The sequence below is a fragment of the Falco punctatus genome (assembly GCF_963210335.1).
Source record: "Falco punctatus genome assembly, chromosome: 3".
Classification (NCBI taxonomy): Eukaryota; Metazoa; Chordata; class Aves; order Falconiformes; family Falconidae; genus Falco; species Falco punctatus.
The window spans coordinates 42,884,289-42,905,779 of NC_137582.1; the positions used below are offsets into that span (position 1 = coordinate 42,884,289).

The following is a 21,491-nucleotide window of genomic DNA, read 5'->3' on the forward strand; positions in this document are numbered from 1 at the left end:
CTCCGGTGAGGCGAGGCCCCGGGGGCTTCTCGGCAGGGGAGGCCGCGGCCGGAGGAGCCACGGCAGGTTCTCTCCGGGGGAACCTCTTGCCCTACCCTCGACGGAGCCCCCCCGCAGGGACAGGTGGCACTTCCCGGGGGAAGCCTTCCTCCCCCTCCCGGCGCTGGTGGCCCGGAAGGGAAGCCCTGCCCCTCCTCCGCCTCAGCCAACTCCCAGGTGGCAGCAGCCCCCTCCGTACCTCCCTCTCCGCTGCCTCCCGCGGGTCCGCTCCACCTGTAGCGCGCCCGCGGGGCGGGCAGAAGGCGAGCGCCCCCCCTCCGCCTGCCGGCCCGCCCGCCTCCCTGCGCCCGCCCGGCCGGGGCACGGTCGCCGCTTCCTCCCGCTCCGCAGCCGTGCGGTTGCGGCCCTGACGTCGTTTCCTTCCAACATGGCGAGGGCAGGTTGTTGCTGCCGCCACCGTCGCTGCTGCCGCCGCCGCCGCCGCTACTGCTGCCGGTGCTAATGGAGGCGGGTGCGGCCCGGGGGCGGCTCGGGGACTGAGCGCGTCGCGGGCGCTGTCCGCGCACACACGCAGCGGGGGCGGAGGGGAAGGAGAAGGAAGGAGAAGGCTTCGTCCTCCCTCAGCTGCGGGGGTTGGCTGTCGCCGCCGCCCGGGCCCAGCCCAGCCTCCCCTCAGGGGGAGCCGCCGAGCGGGCGTCGGGCCGCCGCGGCCCTCCCTCTGAGGGAGCCCTTCCCCCGCGCCTGGCTCGGCCCGGCCCCGCGGCCTCACCGCCCGCCCCGGCCCCTCGCAGCCCTGCCCCGGCGGGAGCGGCCGGTGCCCCGCGCTCCCTTCCCCTCCCCACCCCTCCTCCTCCTCCTCCTCTCCCGCCTCGATCGTGCTCATGTATGAAGGGAAGAAGACGAAAAACATGTTCCTGACCCGGGCCCTGGAGAAGATCCTGGCCGACAAGGAGGTGAAGAAGGCGCATCACTCCCAGCTGCGCAAAGCCTGCGAGGTGGCCCTAGGTGAGGCGCGGCAGGGGGCGGCCGGCAGGGGCTGTGCCGGGGCAGCCGGGGGTCGGGGTGCGCCCCGGGGCCCCCTTCCCTCATGGCCTGCGCTGTGTTTGTGTTGCGGGGGAACGGGAGGGCGAAGAGGCGCGTCGGGGCCTCCGGGGAGACGAGGCAGAGCGGGCTGCCCGGAGGAGCAGGGCTGGGGGAGGTGGGGCTGCGGCCGAGCCGCGGCACAGGCTTCGGGATCGAGTCGGAGGATCTGGTGGTGTGAAACTGCGCGGGTGCGCAGCGAGGCCGAGGCCTGTCGTCGTAGCGTGTGTGCCCCTGGGCGGAGGGACAGCTTCGCCCCTCGCCGGGAGCGGCCCCTCCGCGCACTGCCCCTTGCTGACAGCGGCGGGGAGGGCGCTGCGGCGCCCGGCGGCCTCTCCTCCGCCTCCTCCTCCTCCTCCTCCTCCCCGCTCGCAGGATGAATAGGCAGAGAGACGGAGGCGCCGAGCTGAGCTGACCTGGAAGCAGACGGCCGGTGGGGAGGGAGCAGGTGACAGGCAGCGGCGAGGGAGGAGGGACGGGGGAGGAAGCGGGGGTGGTGGGGAGCGAGAGACAATGACACCAGGCCACGTCTGGAGCTGGTGGCCCTTCGGAGTCGGGACGCAGGCCTCTAGGGAGGAGGGCTGGAGAGGGTGGTCCGGGAGACGTGCGGGGGAGAGTCTTAGCCGTGTCGTTACTGGTGGAGAAACAGCTGATGGGGAAGGGGGCAGAGCTGGTGCAGCCACGGAGGACATGGGAGTGTTTGCCTGCTCCGGGCTTAAGAGGAGTCTTAGGTTTGTAGAGCAGCTGTGTCAACACCACCTTGTCTAGAAGCGTGAGGGAAGTACCAGGACTGGATAGGACAAAGCATACGTACACGTTCAATAACAGGCAACATAAAAGGAAAACTCGTGCTTTAAAATTCTGGCATGATGAGTACAGGCACGGTTTGAACCTGTGAGGTAAAACAGTGATGTATTTACAGAAAGGCTTCGGAGAAAGACCTGCTTTATTTAAATAATACATAAATGGATTATGTCTCTCCCATTCTTGTCAGTTTCTGGTTTTGGACATAATTATCTTGATTTTGAACAGTAATAATGTCAGTTTAAACGGACTTGTTTGAGGAGATAATGTTAAACAGAAACGTGCTTGTTTAAAAAATGAACATAAGTAATTTCAAGCTTTCTTTTTGTCATTCTATTAATCTATTATAATACTTCCAATTAAAAAGCCCACACAGTTCTTCTCTTTTCTTTGTCTGTGAAAGACCCTGACAAATGGAGAGGGAGAAATGACAATATTTCAACTATTTATTTCTTAATAACTCAAATTGATTCAAAAGATATTTTTCTTAGATTTGTCATCACTAGAATTATTAATAATAATCTTATGATTTAGGTAGATGGAATTAAACAGATAACCCTTTGGCCTTTCCGTTGACTTCAGACTGTGTATTCAAGTCAGAAATAAAACAAGAGAAATGTTTTCTTATTACTATACTGAATTTATATCCAGCCTGTATAACATCCATAGAATTAGACACTGGTATTAATCTTGTGTTTCTGCTATACTTCATTTCAGTAGCTTGGTCTGTCTTAAAGCATCACAGAGATCCCTGCAAGCATGGCTCCATTGTGTTACACAGATTATAAAGCAAGTCCTCTAGATTGTATAGTCTGCATCTTTTACCTCGTAAACTGATTTGTGCAAGGAGACCCCCAAGCACACATCTCAGTGATTTCTGTGCTACAGCTTCATGGAAACTGTCTCCTGTGGATCTGGTTGTGTGATAGGGGGTTAAGTAAGAAAACGATACGGTGTATGGGTATAAAAGCCAGTGAAACAAGAAGAAATACAGGGGTGTGTGTATTAGCTAATGTATATAGGAGGACTTAATGAAGTATCAGATATGATGTTCATTACCATAGAATGTTACTGAAATAAAACTTTAGGTTGTGGCACAACAAAATGTAGTTGGTGATTGTAAATGTAGTATGGTTCATTGTCTGGTTTTGTGTGTGATAGACTCATAGTTAAAGAGTGGCAGTATATAACTCTTGAATAGAGTAGTGCTCATGTCTAACTATAAAAAGCTTTTCAGAGAAGAGTAAATATGTTCCTGACTTTACACGGGGGGCAACTGGCTTTACGTGAGCTCGAATTTACATAGCAAGAATTGGAAATAGGATGCACATGTGCTCTCTCCATCTAGCTGTACATCTGTTGGAGAGCACTCTTCAACTGGATCCTTTGCCACCTTAAGCAAGGAGTACAGATGTCTTATTCCTGAGAAACTGATCTATTTTAGAGAGCAACAACATTAATTATAAAACATCAGTAAAATAATAACTGAGTTAAGTTCAATTTGGAATTAACTCTGGCAAAGTCTAACTTGAAAGTTGTATTGGATTTTAAAAAATGGTTGTTAAATGAAAGGTAGCTTTTAAAAGTCAAGGCAGTAATTATACATCCTCAAATCAAGATCACTTTTTTCAGTCTGAATATTTAATTGATTAGTCTTCACTGAAGTTATCTGATGTAATGCAAAACTCTGCTGTTAGGATCTTTTTCTAAGTGCATGACTGTAGTAAAATGTTGCTTATTATTAATGTATCAGATACTCTTAACTAGTATTTGTTACTAATCCATACTCTGTTTCATTTTTTAAACTTTTTTTTTCTTAAATCCAGTATTTATGTTGGTTTATATTCTTTTTATAAGATGAGCTGCTATTGTAGTATTTCAGAAACAAGCAAGCAATTACCAGAAGTATGGTATTCCTGTAGAGTAGGCAAACAAATTAAAACTCTGGTTTTTAGATTGAGGTTGACAAGCACTGTTTTAAAAATCTTTAAGAACATCGCTTTGTCAGTTTTAATTCCCATATATTTTCCTATATACCTTTCCTGTTGCATTCCATTAGAATTATACTTAATCTATTTTTGATTTATGAATTCTGAGGGAGAAAAATCCTGCAGTGTTCCTGGTATACGTTACTGTGGCAATCTGACCTCTGAACAGGTGTTAGGATGAGGTCCTTCTAGTATGACCGTTTTTCTGGGCTATTAGAAGATAAGAAATCAAAATATGAATTAAATACTACAACCTGAATTATAGGTGTTCTTTTTTTGTGTGTTTAACAGGGATGAAATTAAGCCTGATCAGCGTATCTTGTATCTAATGATTCACCAGGTTGTGTCTGGTTTAATAAAGAATAGTTTACTCAAAGTTTAATGTATTTTTTCATGTAACATTGTCCTTTCTGAAAGACATTTTCTGTATGCAAAAAATGTAACCTTTCTTTAGTCACCTAATGAAATACAGCTAATTTGGAACTTTGTATTCTTTACTCGTATAGCAGCTACTCTTAAGTCTGTGTGAGGAATGACTTTATCTTTAAAATGGTCTGCTTGCAGAGAGTATCAGGCAGCAAGCTGACAGCAGGACTAGGTTTAGAGGTTCCCTTCCTAGTCAGTTCCCTGCACAGCTGTTTCTGTATTGGTTTTCAGACATATTACAGTCTAGGATACTTTGCAGTAAACATAAGTTCATAAAAGGCCTTGGGGGAAAAAATACTTAACTGGATGTAGTTTTTAATAGACAAAAAAAAAAAAAAACAACAAACTATTAGTGCATTGTGTCAGAATCTGGAATGTGGATTTGTCTGCCTGGAAAGGTGGTTTATAGAGGGACCAAGCTGAACAAACCAGAATTCTCTGCTTTTTATAAAGGCTGCTAGTTTAGCTGCACATCAGGAGTCAAGCAACCATTCTGTAAAACTCTAAACTGCAGATAACGTAAAATGATATGAATATGTACCTAGTATGTACTTTAAGGAGAAGTGTGCATGTGCTACTTGGAATTCTGGAAATACCAACTGAAGAGGACTGAAAATTAGTTTTAAAAGTTTCTTCAGTGCTCCTTGGATTGTCTGTCACATAAAGATCCTGCTGGATGATGTAGGTTTTGTGTGGTGTGAAAGTAACAGCTCCATTCAAGTTTGTGCTGCTGTTAAATGTACGTGTAGGATGATGAAGCAGCAGGATATAATTAAGCACTGAATCTTAGTTTTTCTGAAAACAGGTAACATTCAGAGTAGAGTTCACCCCAGAGGTGGGAGGATTTATCTGTGTCCTTACCTGCCAGATTTGTAAATGGCCTGGGAAAGTCCTGCCTGCATAAATTTTTCTATTTCTCTCATTTCACCCTTCCTAGTTTCATTTTCTCGTGTCCTTTGCATATATAGATAACCACGTTCTATTATCAAAGACAGGTTAACAGTCAATACAGAAATGCATGCTAGCATGAACAGTTGAAAATGCATTTTGAAGACTGTTGTTGCTCCTCTGGAATTAATTTTACTGGAGGTGTTGAACGAGTGAAATTTCTGTTTATATTTTGGATAAATATGTTCTCAGTAGACTGCCTTCCATCTTTCATCAAAATTAGTTGTCCCTTTTTAGAAGCCAAAGCCCAGAGTTTTTGGAGTCTTTTCTATGTTGAATACAAAGACATTGGTATTGTATTATCATCTGTTGTCTGCATGTGCTAGAGGTATTTATTTTCACAATATACAAGTTACCATTGTCCATACAGAATTTACTTTCTGGTTGTAATTGTTCTTCTGAAACACTTCTTTTGAAGTAAGCAAGCAGAATAAATGGAGATTTTTTGCAAGTACAAACCAAGATGTATATTTTTTTAAAAAAGTCCCTAAAAGTTGCAGCTGCCCTTCCCTCCTCTTGCTTGGCTTGCTAAGCTTGGGCTTTTAACTAGCAGAGCTTCAGTGTGGTTAAGATCTCATCTATTTCTGCAAAGATCTAAAACTTGGCTTGGTAACAGTAAGGTTTGGTTGGCTTCATAAACTGTTTTCCAGGTTACCTTCTTAATTTCAGGTGTAAAGTGCTGTTTATGTCTAATTTATGGGGCTAATTTAAGAGAAGTTGTGTATAGTGGGAATTTTTAATATTTTAAATATAATTAGTTCTTGTCTGTGTAGAATGGCAATGCTGACAAGCTTTAATCTCCCTTGAAGAAGGGGATAGTTGGCAGGGTGCACATAAAAAAAATTCTGTAGAAAACAAGATTGTATTTGGGTTGGAAAAATGTTAATGGAGAATGAGTATCAAATACTGCTTTTTGTCTTGGAAGGAAAAAAATGGTATTTTATTTTAGGTGGAATGTTGACTTAGTCCTGAAATACATCCTCAGTTAAAACCTTTGATGTTTTGAAAATTTTAACATTGATTTTCAGTAGTTCTTAAAATCTTATCTTGAAAGAATTCAGCACGTCTTTGTGACAAAGGGCAGCTTTTAAATACATCTGTTCTGCTGCATATTTTAGAGCACGAACTGGAATGTTGAAGCTTAAAATGAAAAGTTGTTGCCTTGTGACCAGAGTGCATCTATTCCTTAGAATGAAATATCTTTAATGGTTTTGTTCTAGTTGACCTTTTTTCTGTACTGACTTTCCATATATTATTCCTGTGATCTTTTCCTCTCTTCTCTTGGTTCTTGCATCCATTCTTTTCAGGATGACAACAGTATCTGTTCTTGTGTGTTTTCTTCATATAGAATTCGGAAAAAAATTAGCTTGGCTTTTGAGGTTGGATGTACATTCCAGACCTTTTTGGGAGTCCTTCAGAGTATAATTGGTATTGAGCTAGTATTTTGATAATATTTTGTTCAATATGCTAACTTGTTTAGTTGTCAGGGAGGATTGTTACATGGGTGTTTACAGGGAGGGAAGCATCAGCCAGTGGTGTGTTAGTCTCTTTTCCCTGTTCTTGGTGAAACTCCTAGCTGAAATCATGAACTCGCAGAGCTAGATGAGGAAGCTTGATCTTCTTTTGGGGCACCTGCCTGTCAGTTTTGGCTTTTTCATTGGTGTTGATATTTTTATCAAGTTGCTGATTAGTTAGTACTTCAAAGTAAACAAATGCTGCCCTAGGAGTTGGGGAAGCAGGACCAGCAAACTTGTGCATGACTTTTACCCAATTCTGCAACAGCCAGTGGTAGACTTGAATAGGCAGGTGGAAGGGAGTTTCGTGTTTTGTGAATCAAGCCAGAGAGCTTTCCTGTATGATGTGTAAATTGGTGGTTTGCTCAGAGAAAATATTTTCATCTGGGAAAGACAGCTACTGTCAGTGGAGCCTCAGAGGCTGAAGTGACTTGGGAAACACCACTCTGCAGGTTTTGAGGAAGGAGGGAGGTATCAAGGAAACAGACAGAATTGGGTAAGAAGCTTGATATTTTTTGTCTGGTAGAGGAGGCAGAACTCGTGTGTGTGTGTCTGAAAGCCAAAAATATGTGATTTAGCTGTACTAGTCAGATAGATACAGACCAAGAAGTGATCTGTGCATAGTTGGCTCTTATTACCATGTCCTTTCCCATGAGTAAATAGTAAAATAAGTCAGAAGTTACTGTTAGGCAAACCAAAACCAAACCTTTAAGAAAAATCACCTAAGTACAAAAAGTCTCAAAAAACCAGGGAAAACGTAAAATACTTCTGTGGGATTTTATAGAAAAAGAATATCGTACAAGGACAATTGAACAAATGTTAGCTGGTGTGTTTTGTTTCTTTGAAAAACACCTAGTGTCAGAACTTAATTTTAAGAAAAAAACAAGCCCTCAAAACCCCCCAAAAAAGACCTTAGCCTATATATTTTATAGATATCTTAATGAAATGTAGGGGAGTGCTAAAAAAAATACCTGTTTTGAGGGATAAAGTAGATGATGCTTGTTATGTGATACTTCCCATTTTGAGTATAAATGTATAATTGCTGCTAAGAATAGGCCGGTCAAGTCCCAAGATTATTAAATACATGGCAGAGTTCCGTTATTGATTTCTAATCAATCTTAGGACATGATGAAAATTCTAAAGGACTGGAAGACATCTGCTGCTGTGCCAACATTGTTAAAAGGATGAATAGGATGACCTAGGAAATTATTGGTGTATGGGCCTGATGTTGATCATAGGCAGGGTAGTGTAGTAGCTGATACATGATGTGAGTGAGAACAAAAATGCCAGTCAGTGAGGATTTGGGAAAGGTTTAAAAAAAAAAAGCAAGCCCTCTACCAAGTTTAAGCTTTGGGGATAGATTATAAGGCATTTCCCCTACATTTTAGTCTTCTGTAACCCCTGTGTTCTTCGGATGTTGATTTTACACGATGAGGAGTAAAAACTGCCAAACTGGTAGGAAGAGGCTAGATAAAATTACATTTGAATTGATGAATATTGACAGATTTTGGGGCTAGCTAGCCCCCCCATTTTTCATGTTGCTGCTTTGCTTTTTTCTACTGTATCCATGGTCTTAGCTTTTAGGCATTCTTCTTGGTGTTGGAAATTTTGCTTGGGTTTGTTTCTTCAGTGGTTTCTGGGTTTGATTTTGTTTGTTGATTTTAATTTGAAGTTTTACATTTTTGTTTTCAGTGTGAATGTATTAGCAGGTGATCAGGTTTTAGTTGGAAGCAAGAGCTCTTAAAATAACTTGAAGTCTTGAGGAGTCTGAGCTCTTGGTATGATGCTGTAGTTAAGAGCAGCTTTGAAGCTTGGATAGTGAATGTAGGGCTTATACTAACTCTGTACCTGATACAACTTTTAGAGTAGTGTTACCCCTGGTTTCAGCAGTGCATGGGTTTTATTATTGGTGAGACATGCTTGAAGAGCCATATGAATTAGAGGATAAAAATTGTGCAAGAATCAAAATTAAGTCTGTTGCTTCTGTTTAAACACAGGTAGGAAAACCTGTGGGCTGGTTTTATTCTCTGATGTTGCAAATCACTCATTCTTTTCCAAAAATGTGGTTTAATACAAGCAAAAATTGTTTCAGAGATGTCTTTACATCTGGCTGTGCTTTTCAGGAGTCTGTAAAAGGCAGTAACACTGGATGCTTCCTCTTAAACTGCAAAAAGGATGATTATGTTTTGGAAACTCCTTTCTCTTTAATGAAAAAATCACACTTGATTTTATGGGAATTGTAAGTGAAACTATGATTATCCTTTTAAACATTATACCAAGAAGCCTGTGTACTTAGTGTGTTGTGGAAGTTTGTGCGAAACCCAAAAATCACAAATAGTGCTTTCATTTTGAGATGGAATTTCACTTCTTCCATCCTGCTCACCTGCGCACTTTAGGAATGATAAATCACCAAAACTTCCTGAACTGAGTGATCGTTGCTGCATTCTGATGGTGTTTATTCTCTGAAGGGGCTACTTTCTCTAAGCTTTGGTCTAATGTACATGTGCTGGTGAAGGATCCCAAAGCAGTAATGCATTACATAATGCATTTGCTTGCAACATTTGGTTAGATCCCCAAAGTATCTTTCTGCACAGTTGTTTTAATCTTTTTTTTGTTCTTTCATGCTGTGATTTATTTTTTTTTTTTTTTTGAGCTTGAACAAAGAACAATTTTTCAGTAGCATCTCAGGTAGACTTTAAAATAAAAAGACAAAGCAACCCTGAAAAACAGATTTACACTTCACCAAAGTAGTGGACAGTAGACCCTGTCTACTTTGATAAACTCGCACGACTACCTGTTTCACTGGCTCAGATTCTGTGTTTTGCAGGTACGCTGTTCTTGTTCTTTGTTCTAGTATTATTTATTTTTTCTGCTAAACAGGTTTAATTCTAATTGTATTATCTAACTAGCTGTTTTGTCACACTTGCATGATTTTTTTGTCTTGTATCCCAGCTTTTTACTTTAGAAATGTATACATACTCTTAACAGCTTACTAAATGTTACCAGAACCAAGTGAGTCTTTTATTAAGGCATCTAGAGCATGATTGCTGTAGGCTTTTTTTTTTTAACTGTTCTTTTCAGTTCAGAATGTTTTACTTCTGTTCTGCTATCCATGTTCCCCTCCATTTCTGTTGCTCTATCGTGTATGCTAATGTGGTATGAGATTATGTGGTCATTGATGTTATGCTATTTAATACTTGTTTTTGTTCAGATTCGTGAAGTTTGCTCTCCAGTGCTTTCCAGTTTTTTTTGTTTCATGTATTTCTTGGTGAGAAAAACAATTAAGATTTTTTTAAGTTAATTGAAAATGCTCACCCTTGAGATAAATGGGTTTATTGAAGCCCTCTTTCCTGTCTGCTCTTAAACATAGAGGGAGATAGGTGTGAAAAAGAGGATCCATTAATAATACAAATTCTGTATTCACTGTCTTTAGCACTTCATGTTCTAATAATCCTAACAGGTTTTGAAATGTTAATCCTTCTTTTCATTTAGAAATAAAAGTATAATTAGGTTTGTAAATATTTCATGTCAAGATTTTAGTCAGTGCTGGATGCAGGGGTGTTTTACGACTTTGTATTTTTACTTGATGTAAATGTTGAACGCTTGAGTGTCAGTTTGCATTGCAGGTGTCAGGAATGTTTGAATAACCAATGTGCTTCAATGTTGCAATGTGCAGTTTTGCAGTTTGCGAGAAACTGGGGAGAAGACATTGAGAGATTGAGATAAAAATGTTGTGGTTTGCTAAAGACGTTAGTATTTTATACTACAGGGCTCAGCTGTCCAGTTGAATAGTATGAAGTACACTTACAATGTTTCAAATCTGTAAATTAAATACAAATAGTGTGGCACTGGTTTTATTTCTTTGGTAGCTTCCCATCATATTGTAATTTTAAAACTGTGCTGCAGATTAACACAGATATACTTGCACAAAACAGTGTACTTTTAATGCAAGTAATAAGCATAAACTCCTGGGAAGGCCTGCTCAAATGAAGATGTGTTTTGCAAAGGTGTGGTTCTGTTGTGTGTAAAATAACACACCTGTGCACGCCTGGCAAGCAACCTTGCAGTTTATAACAGTGTTATAAAGGTCTGGGTTGTACTGTTCTGTGGACTGAGAGGGCATCAGCTGGCATAAAATCACAGGTTTTTTCTGCAACTCAGGAAAGCTGGAAAATGCAGAGTCTTAACTCTGCTCGCTTCATTTGGCTAATGGCCTGTGACGTCTGCAAGAATGCTATACTGGATCTTGTGCAGTGTATGGGAAAGTGGATAGGAATAAATTAACTTCCGTTTTCATTATCCTGAAATGGAAACAGAGCTTTATAACTGCTGTAAGTAAAGTTGCTAGAATAGGACAGCTGCATTTACATCGAAGTTTGAAATCTGGATAAAGACTACCTAAGTGCCTGAGAAGTAAGATTAAAATTTTCCTCACTTGAAGTGAAATGAGACACTTAGGTGTTTTCCACTTGTGATTTAAGACATGACACTTTATTTTGTGTGATTATGTATGCATATTTATGCATGTAAATAGATCTTGAATGCTTAGGAATTTTGCCTTAAAGAGAAATAGTTTTCTTCTTTAAAATTGTATCTAACACTGTGGGGAAAATAGACTGTGATGATCAGTGATATTTGAAGGAGCTTCAGGTTTGTGTCTTAGATGCAGAGGGAAGAGGAGCTAAGTTTGACCTCCATCCCTGAGTCTTAGGTTTTATTGTAAAACTCTAAAAATTCTGTGTTCAGATATTAACACTGTCTCTTACATTAAAGGGAAAGCAGCACTTGGACCATTCTTTCCTTGATTGACTCCTTTTCCCATGAAAGCAGAAGCTGCTGGTTGCTTGGCTGCTCTCCAGGCCTTTTAGTGATGAACTTGAGACAGGTGGCATTGCACCAGGATATTTCTTACCTCTACCCTTTGGGTGATTTTCTTTTATGCTTCTGTGTAGGAGTTCACTTTAATAACATCCTGCACCACCCACTCTGAACCAAAAAATCCCCGTTCCCCCCTGCCAAAAGCTGCTGTCTGAAACTGGACTACAAGGAGGGCTGGGTTTAAAATGTATTTTTTTATTATTATTTATTTTTTTAAGGAGAGGAAGGGTTTTAAATTTATTTTTAAAAGAACAATAAAGTATAATTTTGAGGACTTTTTAAAACAAAGTTACAGATTATTTTACTATTTATTGCCAGTATTTCTAAAACTTAATATTTGTAATTTCAGAGGTCTGTTTTCATATACAGCTTGTACCTATGGCAGTCATACACTGATGATTCAAACCTAATTTATGTAAAAGATTTCTACCTCCACAGAGGTAGAAATGGCCAAAATAGTTATATACATCCCTCCCACCCACCCCAATATATATATACACCAGTGACTTAATAATAATAATAAAGCCTTGAATAGCACAGATTAGATGTAATCTAATAGATGCCTGATGGGCACTACCTGGTGGTAGATGTTTGCATTTGATCACAAATAGATTGCCTAGAAATAGCTACAGAGTTATGTGCTGGCTTCTGAAATATGAAGAAATCTCATTATTTTGAGAACAACAAATAGATGAAGTATCCTTTTATGACAGGGGAGGTGATTTTGAAAGTTCTTTGACTGACTGTTGTAGCTTTTTATTTAATCACATGTCCTAAAATGCTCTTAAAGAACAAGTAGGAGGGGCACAATCTCAGTGCATTAAAAGTGTAATTACTGTTAAATAAAAAGTTTTTTATATACATATATGTATAAAAAATCGTGTAGTCAGTGGCAGTACACTTTTTCATAATAGTTTATTATGAACTATGGATCCAGTAGATACTGAACAGAATACCTTAATTTTCTTGTCCTTCCTAGCTTTGGTAGGCAATAGTAAAAGTACTTCCTTGTGACATAGTGTGCAATATGGGTGAAGTTAGCAGTATTGTGTAATGTTGACCTTTTTAAGTAGTCTTCCACTGGCTTTTTGATCAGCATCTGCAAAAAGAAAGAGTAGTTGTCATATGAGTAGTTGTCTTATTTTAAGAAGTTTGAACTTTCAAAAGGTTGTTGGGTTTTTTTAATGTAAATAAAAGATAGGAGAAGAAAAAGGTTTCATTGTATTAAAAAATCTAATGCATAAGTGCTGTACTGAAGGTGGCCATACTGGAGCTTTCAGAGTACTGTAATACTCAAGTTCTTGCCTCTTGTGTTGTTCATTCAAACAGCTTGGAATGAGCTGCTTCCTACATCAGAATCTAATGAAGAAATTGGGGCTTTAATAACAGGACAAAAAATAATTGCAGTTGGATATCTACAGCAAGGCTGGAAGATGGAAGTTAATAATAAAATGTAATTTTCCCATATTACAAAGGGGTCTTTTAATTTGATTCTAGCTGTTCTTAGAACTTCACACCATACAAGATCTTACTGTTCTTGATCATGTCTAGTCTTTGATAATTCATGATAACTGATTGCTTGACGAAGAGGTATATGGAACCTTCTTAGAGACATTGACATTTTTATAGGAAATGATTGCCCTGTCATCAGGATGATAATCAAAAAGCATGAAGGTTCCCTTTTCGCAGGATGTGGGAAGGGTTATTACATAAATAGTTTGATCAGTTTTAACTCTGGATAGGTTCTAGCAGCCAAAATAAATGCTTTAAGATGAATCTGCTCACATGCCTGGCTTAGAATAAAAGATGTATTTTATTCCATGGGTCTGTTTTAAATGGTTGCGATATACACATAAAAAGCAGAGGTGTAATTGCTTTTCATACCTTGAGTAAACTATGAAACTTGAGTGACTTCAGTGTATATAGTAGCAGTTCGTAGTAGCTGGCTATACTTTAAAAAAGTGTGGAATAAGGATGCATCATCATTGCTATGTGTGTGTACTTACTCCTGAAAAAAAAAAACTTACAATAAAAAATAATGTTTGAAGGATTGTGTTACATGACACAGTATTACTGAATAGGTGGGCTGTGTGGGAAGTGCATGCGTAGCTTTTGTTCATGCTGCCAAATGATCCAGAAACAAGGCTGAGAAACATAGTAACGGTCTTGTTCTGCAGCAGCAGCCTGTCCTTGCCAGAATAAATACAAAGCATTAATAAAACATTTATTTTGTTCTTTGGTTGTCACCAGCCGAGCAAATGAGCAAGTAATACATAGCAGAAAATAAAAGAGAAGTTTCAAGAAAGTTTCATCAGTAGGTAACTATGTCAAAAACAAACGTATACTTGTGTATATATGAATGCCAGAAGTCTTTAAAAATGGCCAGCAGGTTTTGAAGTGAGGATGCTGTCTTAACAGGTCAGGAATAAGGACAGATAATCTGTGGAAAAGTCTTAATTTAATAGCATTAATTATGTAGGTATGAATGTTTAATTTGCTGTACTTTACAGGAAGCTTAGTCATGTTAGGTAGATGTATCAACTGCTTTGACAGGTAACATTCAATTAAGTTGTATTCAGCAGCTCTTGACTCCTTCTTGAGCACTACATAGGAATTGGTTTAAGATGTAGCAGCAGAAGAGCTGTTCAGAGTTAGTGAGTATTCTCATCGTTAAATGCTCAAATTCAGCTTAATAAGTAGTCATGAAAAAGACTTACTAAAGCATATATTCTTTTATTACAAAAAGAGCAATACAGGATTGAGGACACTTTGAAGGGAGCAGAATGCTTGGGGCTAACATGGTCATTCTTTGTCACACGTTTAGTTAACAGAATAAGTGTATTCCAGCTGTCGGTAAAAGCTTATGAAGTTTAGTTAACAGAATAAGTGTATTCCAGCTGTCGGTAAAAGCTTATGAAAAGTGTGTGGATAAAGTCAGTATGAACAAATAGTAAAGAAGAAAACACACCTCTATCTGTATGGCTTGTAAATAATAATGGTATCCCAGAAGCATGTGGGGAATATAAAGAAGTTGAAGGACACCAAAATACATTATTTGCCTTGCTTTATAGGGAAACTGAGGAAGTTTCCTACAGTGGAACTACAAGGAATGAGTCAGGAAAAAAATTCCCAATAAGAAGTTTAAACCAAAGTTCCTCCTAACTCATTAGGATTAGGAGTTTTTGAAGGGCCTCTAATCCAAAATTGCTGAACTGTTTAATGGAGCATGTAATATTAACATTTCATTGATTGTTCACAAAAGAATGGGAAGTACTAAATGTAAGTAGCATTGGTCTTTTTGTTTGTATTAAAAAAAAACAAACAAACAAACAAAACACCAAACCACCAACAAAAAAGTGACAAGATTATAAGGGATGAAGAAATCTTGAGAACTTGAGCCTGGCAGGTCTGAACTGTAGCAAAGAATAAAGCTGGTAGAGAACAGAATGAATGTGTGCTGTGGTGAGAAAGAATCAGTACAAATTTTGCAGAGGGGAAACTTACCATTGCAAATATGTAAGGCAGAGTCAGGGAGTCTGTAGATATGCATAAGGTAATCCAGTTTTACAGTAAACCTCAACCAGGTTGTTCCCCCAAGGTTCCTGAAACTGTGGAGCTGTCAAGGAGAACATGTTCCGCTTTCCCAACTGAGAAGTATTTCAGTTCTGTAGAGGTTCATGGTGTTCTGGGGTGAATGGTGAGGTGACAAAAGCTGACAAAATGAAATATTTAAAAGAGTGAAAACAACCTGTTAAAGCTAGCATTTGTGCTGTGCTGGCCCACTTGTTGATAAAATGGCAGCAGCTGAGTGTTGATAAATGCAAATTAATCCATACGGGTGGAGGAGGAAACTGGTCTAAATTGTGTATGCACAAACATGGGCTCTAAGACTTTTATCCGTTGGGGTAGGGGGAAGAATTTGAGTTTCTGTGAATGATTCCATCAAAATATTGATTCCTTTGTCAAAAAGACAAACATGAAAACAATAGAGAAAAAAATGAAGCTGTTACAGCACTTTATAAAGATACCATGTGTACTTCTTGTATTCCTTGTGTACTTCTGCTCTCTGCTGCCTCCCGAAGAGATGATGGACTTGGAAATGATGCATTGGAAGTCAACAATGATGATTGAAAGTATGGAGTGTCTTCCAGAAGAGATCAAGCAGACTATGCCTCTTGCATCCTAGAGGGGAAGAAAAATGAGGGTGGATGTAAAGGAAGTTTGTAAGGTCACAAGTGGCATAGATTTGGAGAGAGAGTAGTTGATTGTAATTTCTTGTAATGCAGATCTGGAGATCCTGTAAAGAACCCAGCTTATTTTAAGTAAAGGAAAAAAAATATTCTTACCTGCAGCTTGTAATTACATTGATTCCAAAAGTTTAAATGGTTTAAAAAGTAAACCACAGGTGGGTGGATGCTGGTAGGAGAAGGCTATTGCAGCATTCTTGCCCTGTTTTTATAATCTGGATTTAATTAAGTGTATGCTGTTGGCCACTCATGGAAGCAAAATACAGACTAGATATCGAGGGTTTAAGAAAAATGTGTCATTCTTTTTGTCCAATACAGTCTGATGGTTTTAGGTTTGATTTTGGGGTTTGTTCCCCAGTTTTCAAAGTTTAGACAAACTTTATTTAAAAATCTGGAATAGGGATGCTTGGTATTTGTTTGCATCTTTGGATACTGCTCTGCTTACATATTTCATGAAACATCTGTCAAGCTTGATTAGTTGCCTTCGTGTTGTTTGAAATTTAGTTTGATTACATCTGCAGTCTGTGGTGAAATAGCATTTGAGCTGGGTAGTGCACAAGTTCAAAAATGTTTATGCTAAATTATCTTTTTATTTATGTATTAAATCACATGTTTAACTACAAATGAAAAAGAAATTTGTTTTCTTAACTGAATAGACTAGACCTACTGCATGCAAATCCCTGTCTGATGTCATAATGATGAAAATAGTGGTGTTTTGGGAATGGCATCATAAACTGAAGAAACACTAATTCTGGAATTAAACTTTACATGTAGGTGTAAAAAGCTGTGTTGTATCTCAAGTAGGAAGAACGGAATGCTTCTGTAACATAAGGAGAGCTCAACTGCTGCAAAATATGCTGCAACTTGATTTTCCAATTTATATTTGGCTAGGCCTTAAAAATTTGATTCATAAGTAACCCAAGTACATAAGTGAAAATATAGTCATTTTTCTTTATTTGAGTTTCTGTCACAATTCATGTAAATACAGTGCTTTATTTATATTTACAACTGTAATACTGTTAATATATTGGTGCTGAGGAAAAATCGATAAACCAGCTTTGTGACTTAAATTCATGTTACCTGTCGCTTGTTCCTCTGTTACTAGGTTGTTGATTCTGTCATGAGAGCACAGACTCTTGAAACAGGACTCAGTTAAAAGAGTAAGATGCCTAAGGTTAGGGACCTTCCTATGTATTGTATCTCCTGTATTCCACTGATTATATTGATCAACTCTCTACTGTCATTGAGAATACTTGGGCGAGTCCTGAAGCACACCTCCTGGCTGGTCTGCTGCACAGCTTCCTCCACTGTTGATTGCGTTGACAAATTTTGCTTAGAAGAGGTCCAGCAGATAGCATGCGTGAAAACATGCAGGTAGAAACATCATATATATCAGAGTCCTACCTGGAAAGCAACACTTTGTGTTTCTAAATGGGGGTTCTAGTGATTGTTTGGGAGGCTTTTTCAGTTGTAAATCTGAATAATTAAAAATGTTAAGTAAAATTTGAGAGTTACTCAGATACTTAAGAGACTTGTTTCTCTTAAGCCTTTTATTTATCACAGTTTAACTGCATGTGAATGCTGAAGAGATGTTCTGTAGCAGAAGTCTTGGAAATGGATGGAGGCAAGTCTTAGAGAAGTCTAGATTGAATGGGACCTATGGAGATCATCTGTTGAAAGCAGGACCTTAGATTAGGTTGAGAGCCCTGTCAAGCAGTAGTGTAATTCCAGTGGAGCAGACTCTGCTATGGATGGCTTGTTCACTGTTTAGGTACTACTGCAGGTACTAAGTAGGCAGCAGCATATCAGGTATTGCAGAAATTTCACTCTTACAGCGATGGATATGGTGGAAGAATCCAGCAATTATATTGCAGAGGGGTGAGATGATTTCTTACTATCAGGTCTTTGGGTTCTTAAGTTGGGCTGCTTATGTTTGCCTGCTTTGAACTTAAAGGTCAGACTTACAGATGATCTGCAGAGAGAAGCTCTTTGTCTCCTTTCAGATGAGTTAGCAATCACAGGATTTTGTTCTGGATATGTTTAGTTTCAGATAATGCTTTTTCAGATGGATGGAAATTATTTGATTGAAAATGCTTTCCCTATTTCAACTGTAATTTAGGTTTGCAAAATTTGTTTCTGCTTCTGTCATCTTTGCGTTTTGGGATAAGCTCACACTTTTACAAGCAGAATGTGAGGGGTGCGCTTGAGTTTCTGATGTTAAAAATGAGAGAAACTAACCTACTCTGTTAAGGAGGTGGGGGGGTGGGGAGGACAACTTGGCATGAAAAGGCACAATATGCATTACCACAGGCTTGCCTTCTTTGTGAGGAATGATGCTATGCTTCTTTCATGTCTGATAGTTTTCACCAGAAATATCATACCTAATCAGTTCTTTTATTTGCCTGTCTTCATGAGTTTCTATTTTAACTTTTCCAAAATAAAAAAGAGTAATCTATGTTGTGTTTGAGTAAATAGGAGCACTTTTAATAAAAATATATCAGGCTATCTGAAACAGTGGTGGAAGCTGGAAACATTAGTATTCTGACTGCAGTTTCAGTCATGACCTGTCTTCTGATTCAAACTATTAGTTAAAGTCTTGTGGTGTTTCCTATGTTCTGCTGAGTTAAAACTTCCTCTTCAAGTTATAGATTAGATCTAGGGAGTGAAAATCACATTATATATGCGGATGGGGGGTGTATGTGTGCACACTTATATATATAAAAAAACAATTTTTTTGAGTGTGTCTTAAATTTCTACTTTCTACTATAAATCTAAAATAGCTATTTTACATTCAGTGTTCAAAGGCAAAAATATAAAGACCTAGATTCCAGTTAATTTCTTAAAGGTTTCAGCAGAACTGAGGCTACTTTTGACTTCTCTGCATTTCAGAGGGCAACATATTAAGCTGCTGTGGCAAATAAGAGTTATTGATGATTCATCATCTCTAGAACTAGGCAAACATGTTTCACAATCTTGAGCAACAGAGTTACTGGGTTTGTTGTGGCTTTGAGGAAGTGTAAACCCACCATGCTCAGAGAGTGTAGTCCCGCTCTTACATGCAGTACAGGCTACGGTTATGCTGATGGAAGCAAATTTTCACTCAAATGAACTAGCGAACATTTGAGCAAATTGATAGAGAGGAGGACCGGATGTATTGAGAAGAGAATACAACCTATTGAGAATCCCTATCTGTCCTAATTTTTCACTCTGTTTTCTCTTTGAATATGCTGAGAAATTGATGTATCCCATCAGTTGAGTTAGGTAAACGAGGTGGGGTGGGGAAGTTGGTTATTTTGCATGAACTGTTGTAGAGAAATCATTAAGTTTTGTCATCCTTCAAGGCTTACCCCCCCCCCCCCCCCCCCCCCCGCCAAATTTGAAACTTAGTTCAATAAGTAGTTTCCAGACTCTTTCTAGTGGAGTTACAGGTACTTCCAAGAACTTCACGTACATGGAGTGCTTTGCAGCGTTGGGTTGCAGTGGTGGAGGGAATGTAAATATAGTCTTACTTCTATAAAGGATTATGCTTGATTATAATTCTTATTTTATGGAATTTTTAATGAATAATTATTTTATTTTACCTTGTTACGTGTTCCTTAGATGGCAGTTATGATTCTTGGCAAGAATATTTAAAAAAATAATTACCAAGGCAGAAGCTACTTTTTTTTTGTCTTCAAAGACTTACAGTGCTTTTCTTAGCCCAGCATGTTGGGTTTTTTCATGAGAGACAGTGGGAACCTTTTTGTATACTGATCTGTATGCTGTATACAATTGCACTCAGTTGGTAAAACTGCTTTTTCTGTGAATTACAGTTGTTCTGACCTGAGTAATTGTTGTATATCCTTTGATCAGACTCTTCTAAGGGGTTTGTCTTAATTTGGTTGTTTTGTCCTCTCATATTCTTCAGTAAAGAAATAAATGACCTCCCTCAACACATTTTCATGTTTCCATGTTGAATTTAGTTTTCTGTTCTTTACGTCATTCCAGTCTGTTATAATTATAAAACACCCCATATTTCCCCAGCAGTAGTAGTAATAGTGGCTAAAGGATTTGTTTTCTTCCCCATCCTACCCTTAGCTGCATAGTGAAACCAGCTGAAGGAACTGATGCAAAAAAAATTAAGTTAAAAACTTCAACATTTAGTTTCTTAATCCAGTGTTACTTTGTTACTTTAAAACTGTTAAAGTCCCTCTGCAAAGTTGTAGTAGGTGTGTGCAGACAGTTGTACTGACCTAATGTAGATAGGTGATGCAGTCAGGTAGCAAAAAGGTCTGTGCTGTCTAACATATCTAACAACATTCTAAGTTCTTCTTGCTAAGTAGTCTTTGTTCTGAGTAGTAGACGACTCAACTGTCTGCAGAGGATATATATGCTGCCTACTTTCTTTAAGCAGCAAAACAAAGTAGTAATAAAAATATTTGAGTAAAGTTTATGCTGTTTTCACAATGTTTTGCTACCTGTCTCTTTATTTGGATAGCTGCCGGTGTGTTTATATGCTGGGATTGTGGCCTTTAGAATCAGGATTTTACACAACTCACAAGAATTTTAACATAGGACATGAGAAAGAAGGGTCAGAAAACACTGTAGACATTGTGAATATGAAGAGGAATATGCAGCTGCAGGCTCCCCCCCACCATCTGATAAAGAAACATTATTTTATTGTCCTTGCAAAACTTACTTAATTACAGAAAGTACTAAGGCTGATGAAACATAATGAGTAAACTTAATATGGTTTTGCAGTATGTTTATTCCACTGCATCTGTGGGCATCCTCTGCAATGGGCAATTCAGTTCCAGCTCTTCCTTCCTGAAACTTGTGACACACATGAGGTGTGGCAGCTTGTGATCATGCAGCTTTAGAGTGAGTTGAATTAGCTCACTGACCCAAAGAAAACTAAAATTATCAAATTATTTAAACTTTGTTCCTTGGCAGTGTTTGTGTAAGGAGTGTGCAGATAAGCACAAGCAGACACATGGAATAGGAGGAACCAACTTTTTTGATGGTCACCCTCAAATGGATTGGATTTAAGTATATTGGAAAACTGTAGCACTAGGCAGGGTCCTTTCTATAATCTGGCTAGGTGGCTATGTATTTATTAAGCAACGAAATTGCTTGTATGTTAATGTGCCTTTTCAGCAACCTGTCCCACAAGTTCTGAGTGTGAAGATGATATATGGGGTAGTGGGGGGAGGTATCAAAAGGCTGGAACAAGGTATTTGAAAGGTGTGCCCTACTTGATTATAATAAAGGCACGTGCCTATCCTCTTCTTATAACCTGTTTAAAGATGTAAATAAAAAGTCTGTTTCCTTTCTTTGATTCTGTTCTAAGTATTAAGAAATTTCTTGAAGGGATGAAGACACAAGTTTGGATACCTCTGGGAGTTTGCTGTAGATGCAATAAAGGATGGAGACCCATGCAATATTGAGGGGAAACAGGGATTTACTGCTGCAAAAAATTAGCTTTTCAGCCATATGTTATAATATAAATGCTACCAATAATGACTACAGTTCAGTTATCTTTGGCAATGCATGACCTTTATGTGTGTCACCTCCTCTTCCCAAGTAGTCAGTGAAGCAACTTGTCAGTAGTCTCTACTTGATTTAGC

General features: G+C 39.3%; 1 protein-coding gene across 2 annotated transcripts in view; it reads left to right on the top strand.

Moving 5' to 3' along the window:
• The first annotated feature begins 369 nt into the window (after positions 1 to 369).
• The window catches only part of ARFGEF1 (ARF guanine nucleotide exchange factor 1), a 96,122-nt gene continuing 75,000 nt past the window's right edge, over positions 370 to 21,491 (top strand). The window contains exon 1 of one of the 2 annotated variants that reach the window (XR_013927003.1): positions 370 to 1,005. Coding sequence is in view for 1 of the 2 variants with exons in the window: in XM_080380374.1 (XP_080236500.1) it covers positions 882 to 1,005 (124 nt within the window). In the remaining variant the exon portion in view is untranslated. The remainder of the gene's footprint in view (positions 1,006 to 21,491) is intronic. The other variant, XM_080380374.1, reaches the window with a different exon arrangement.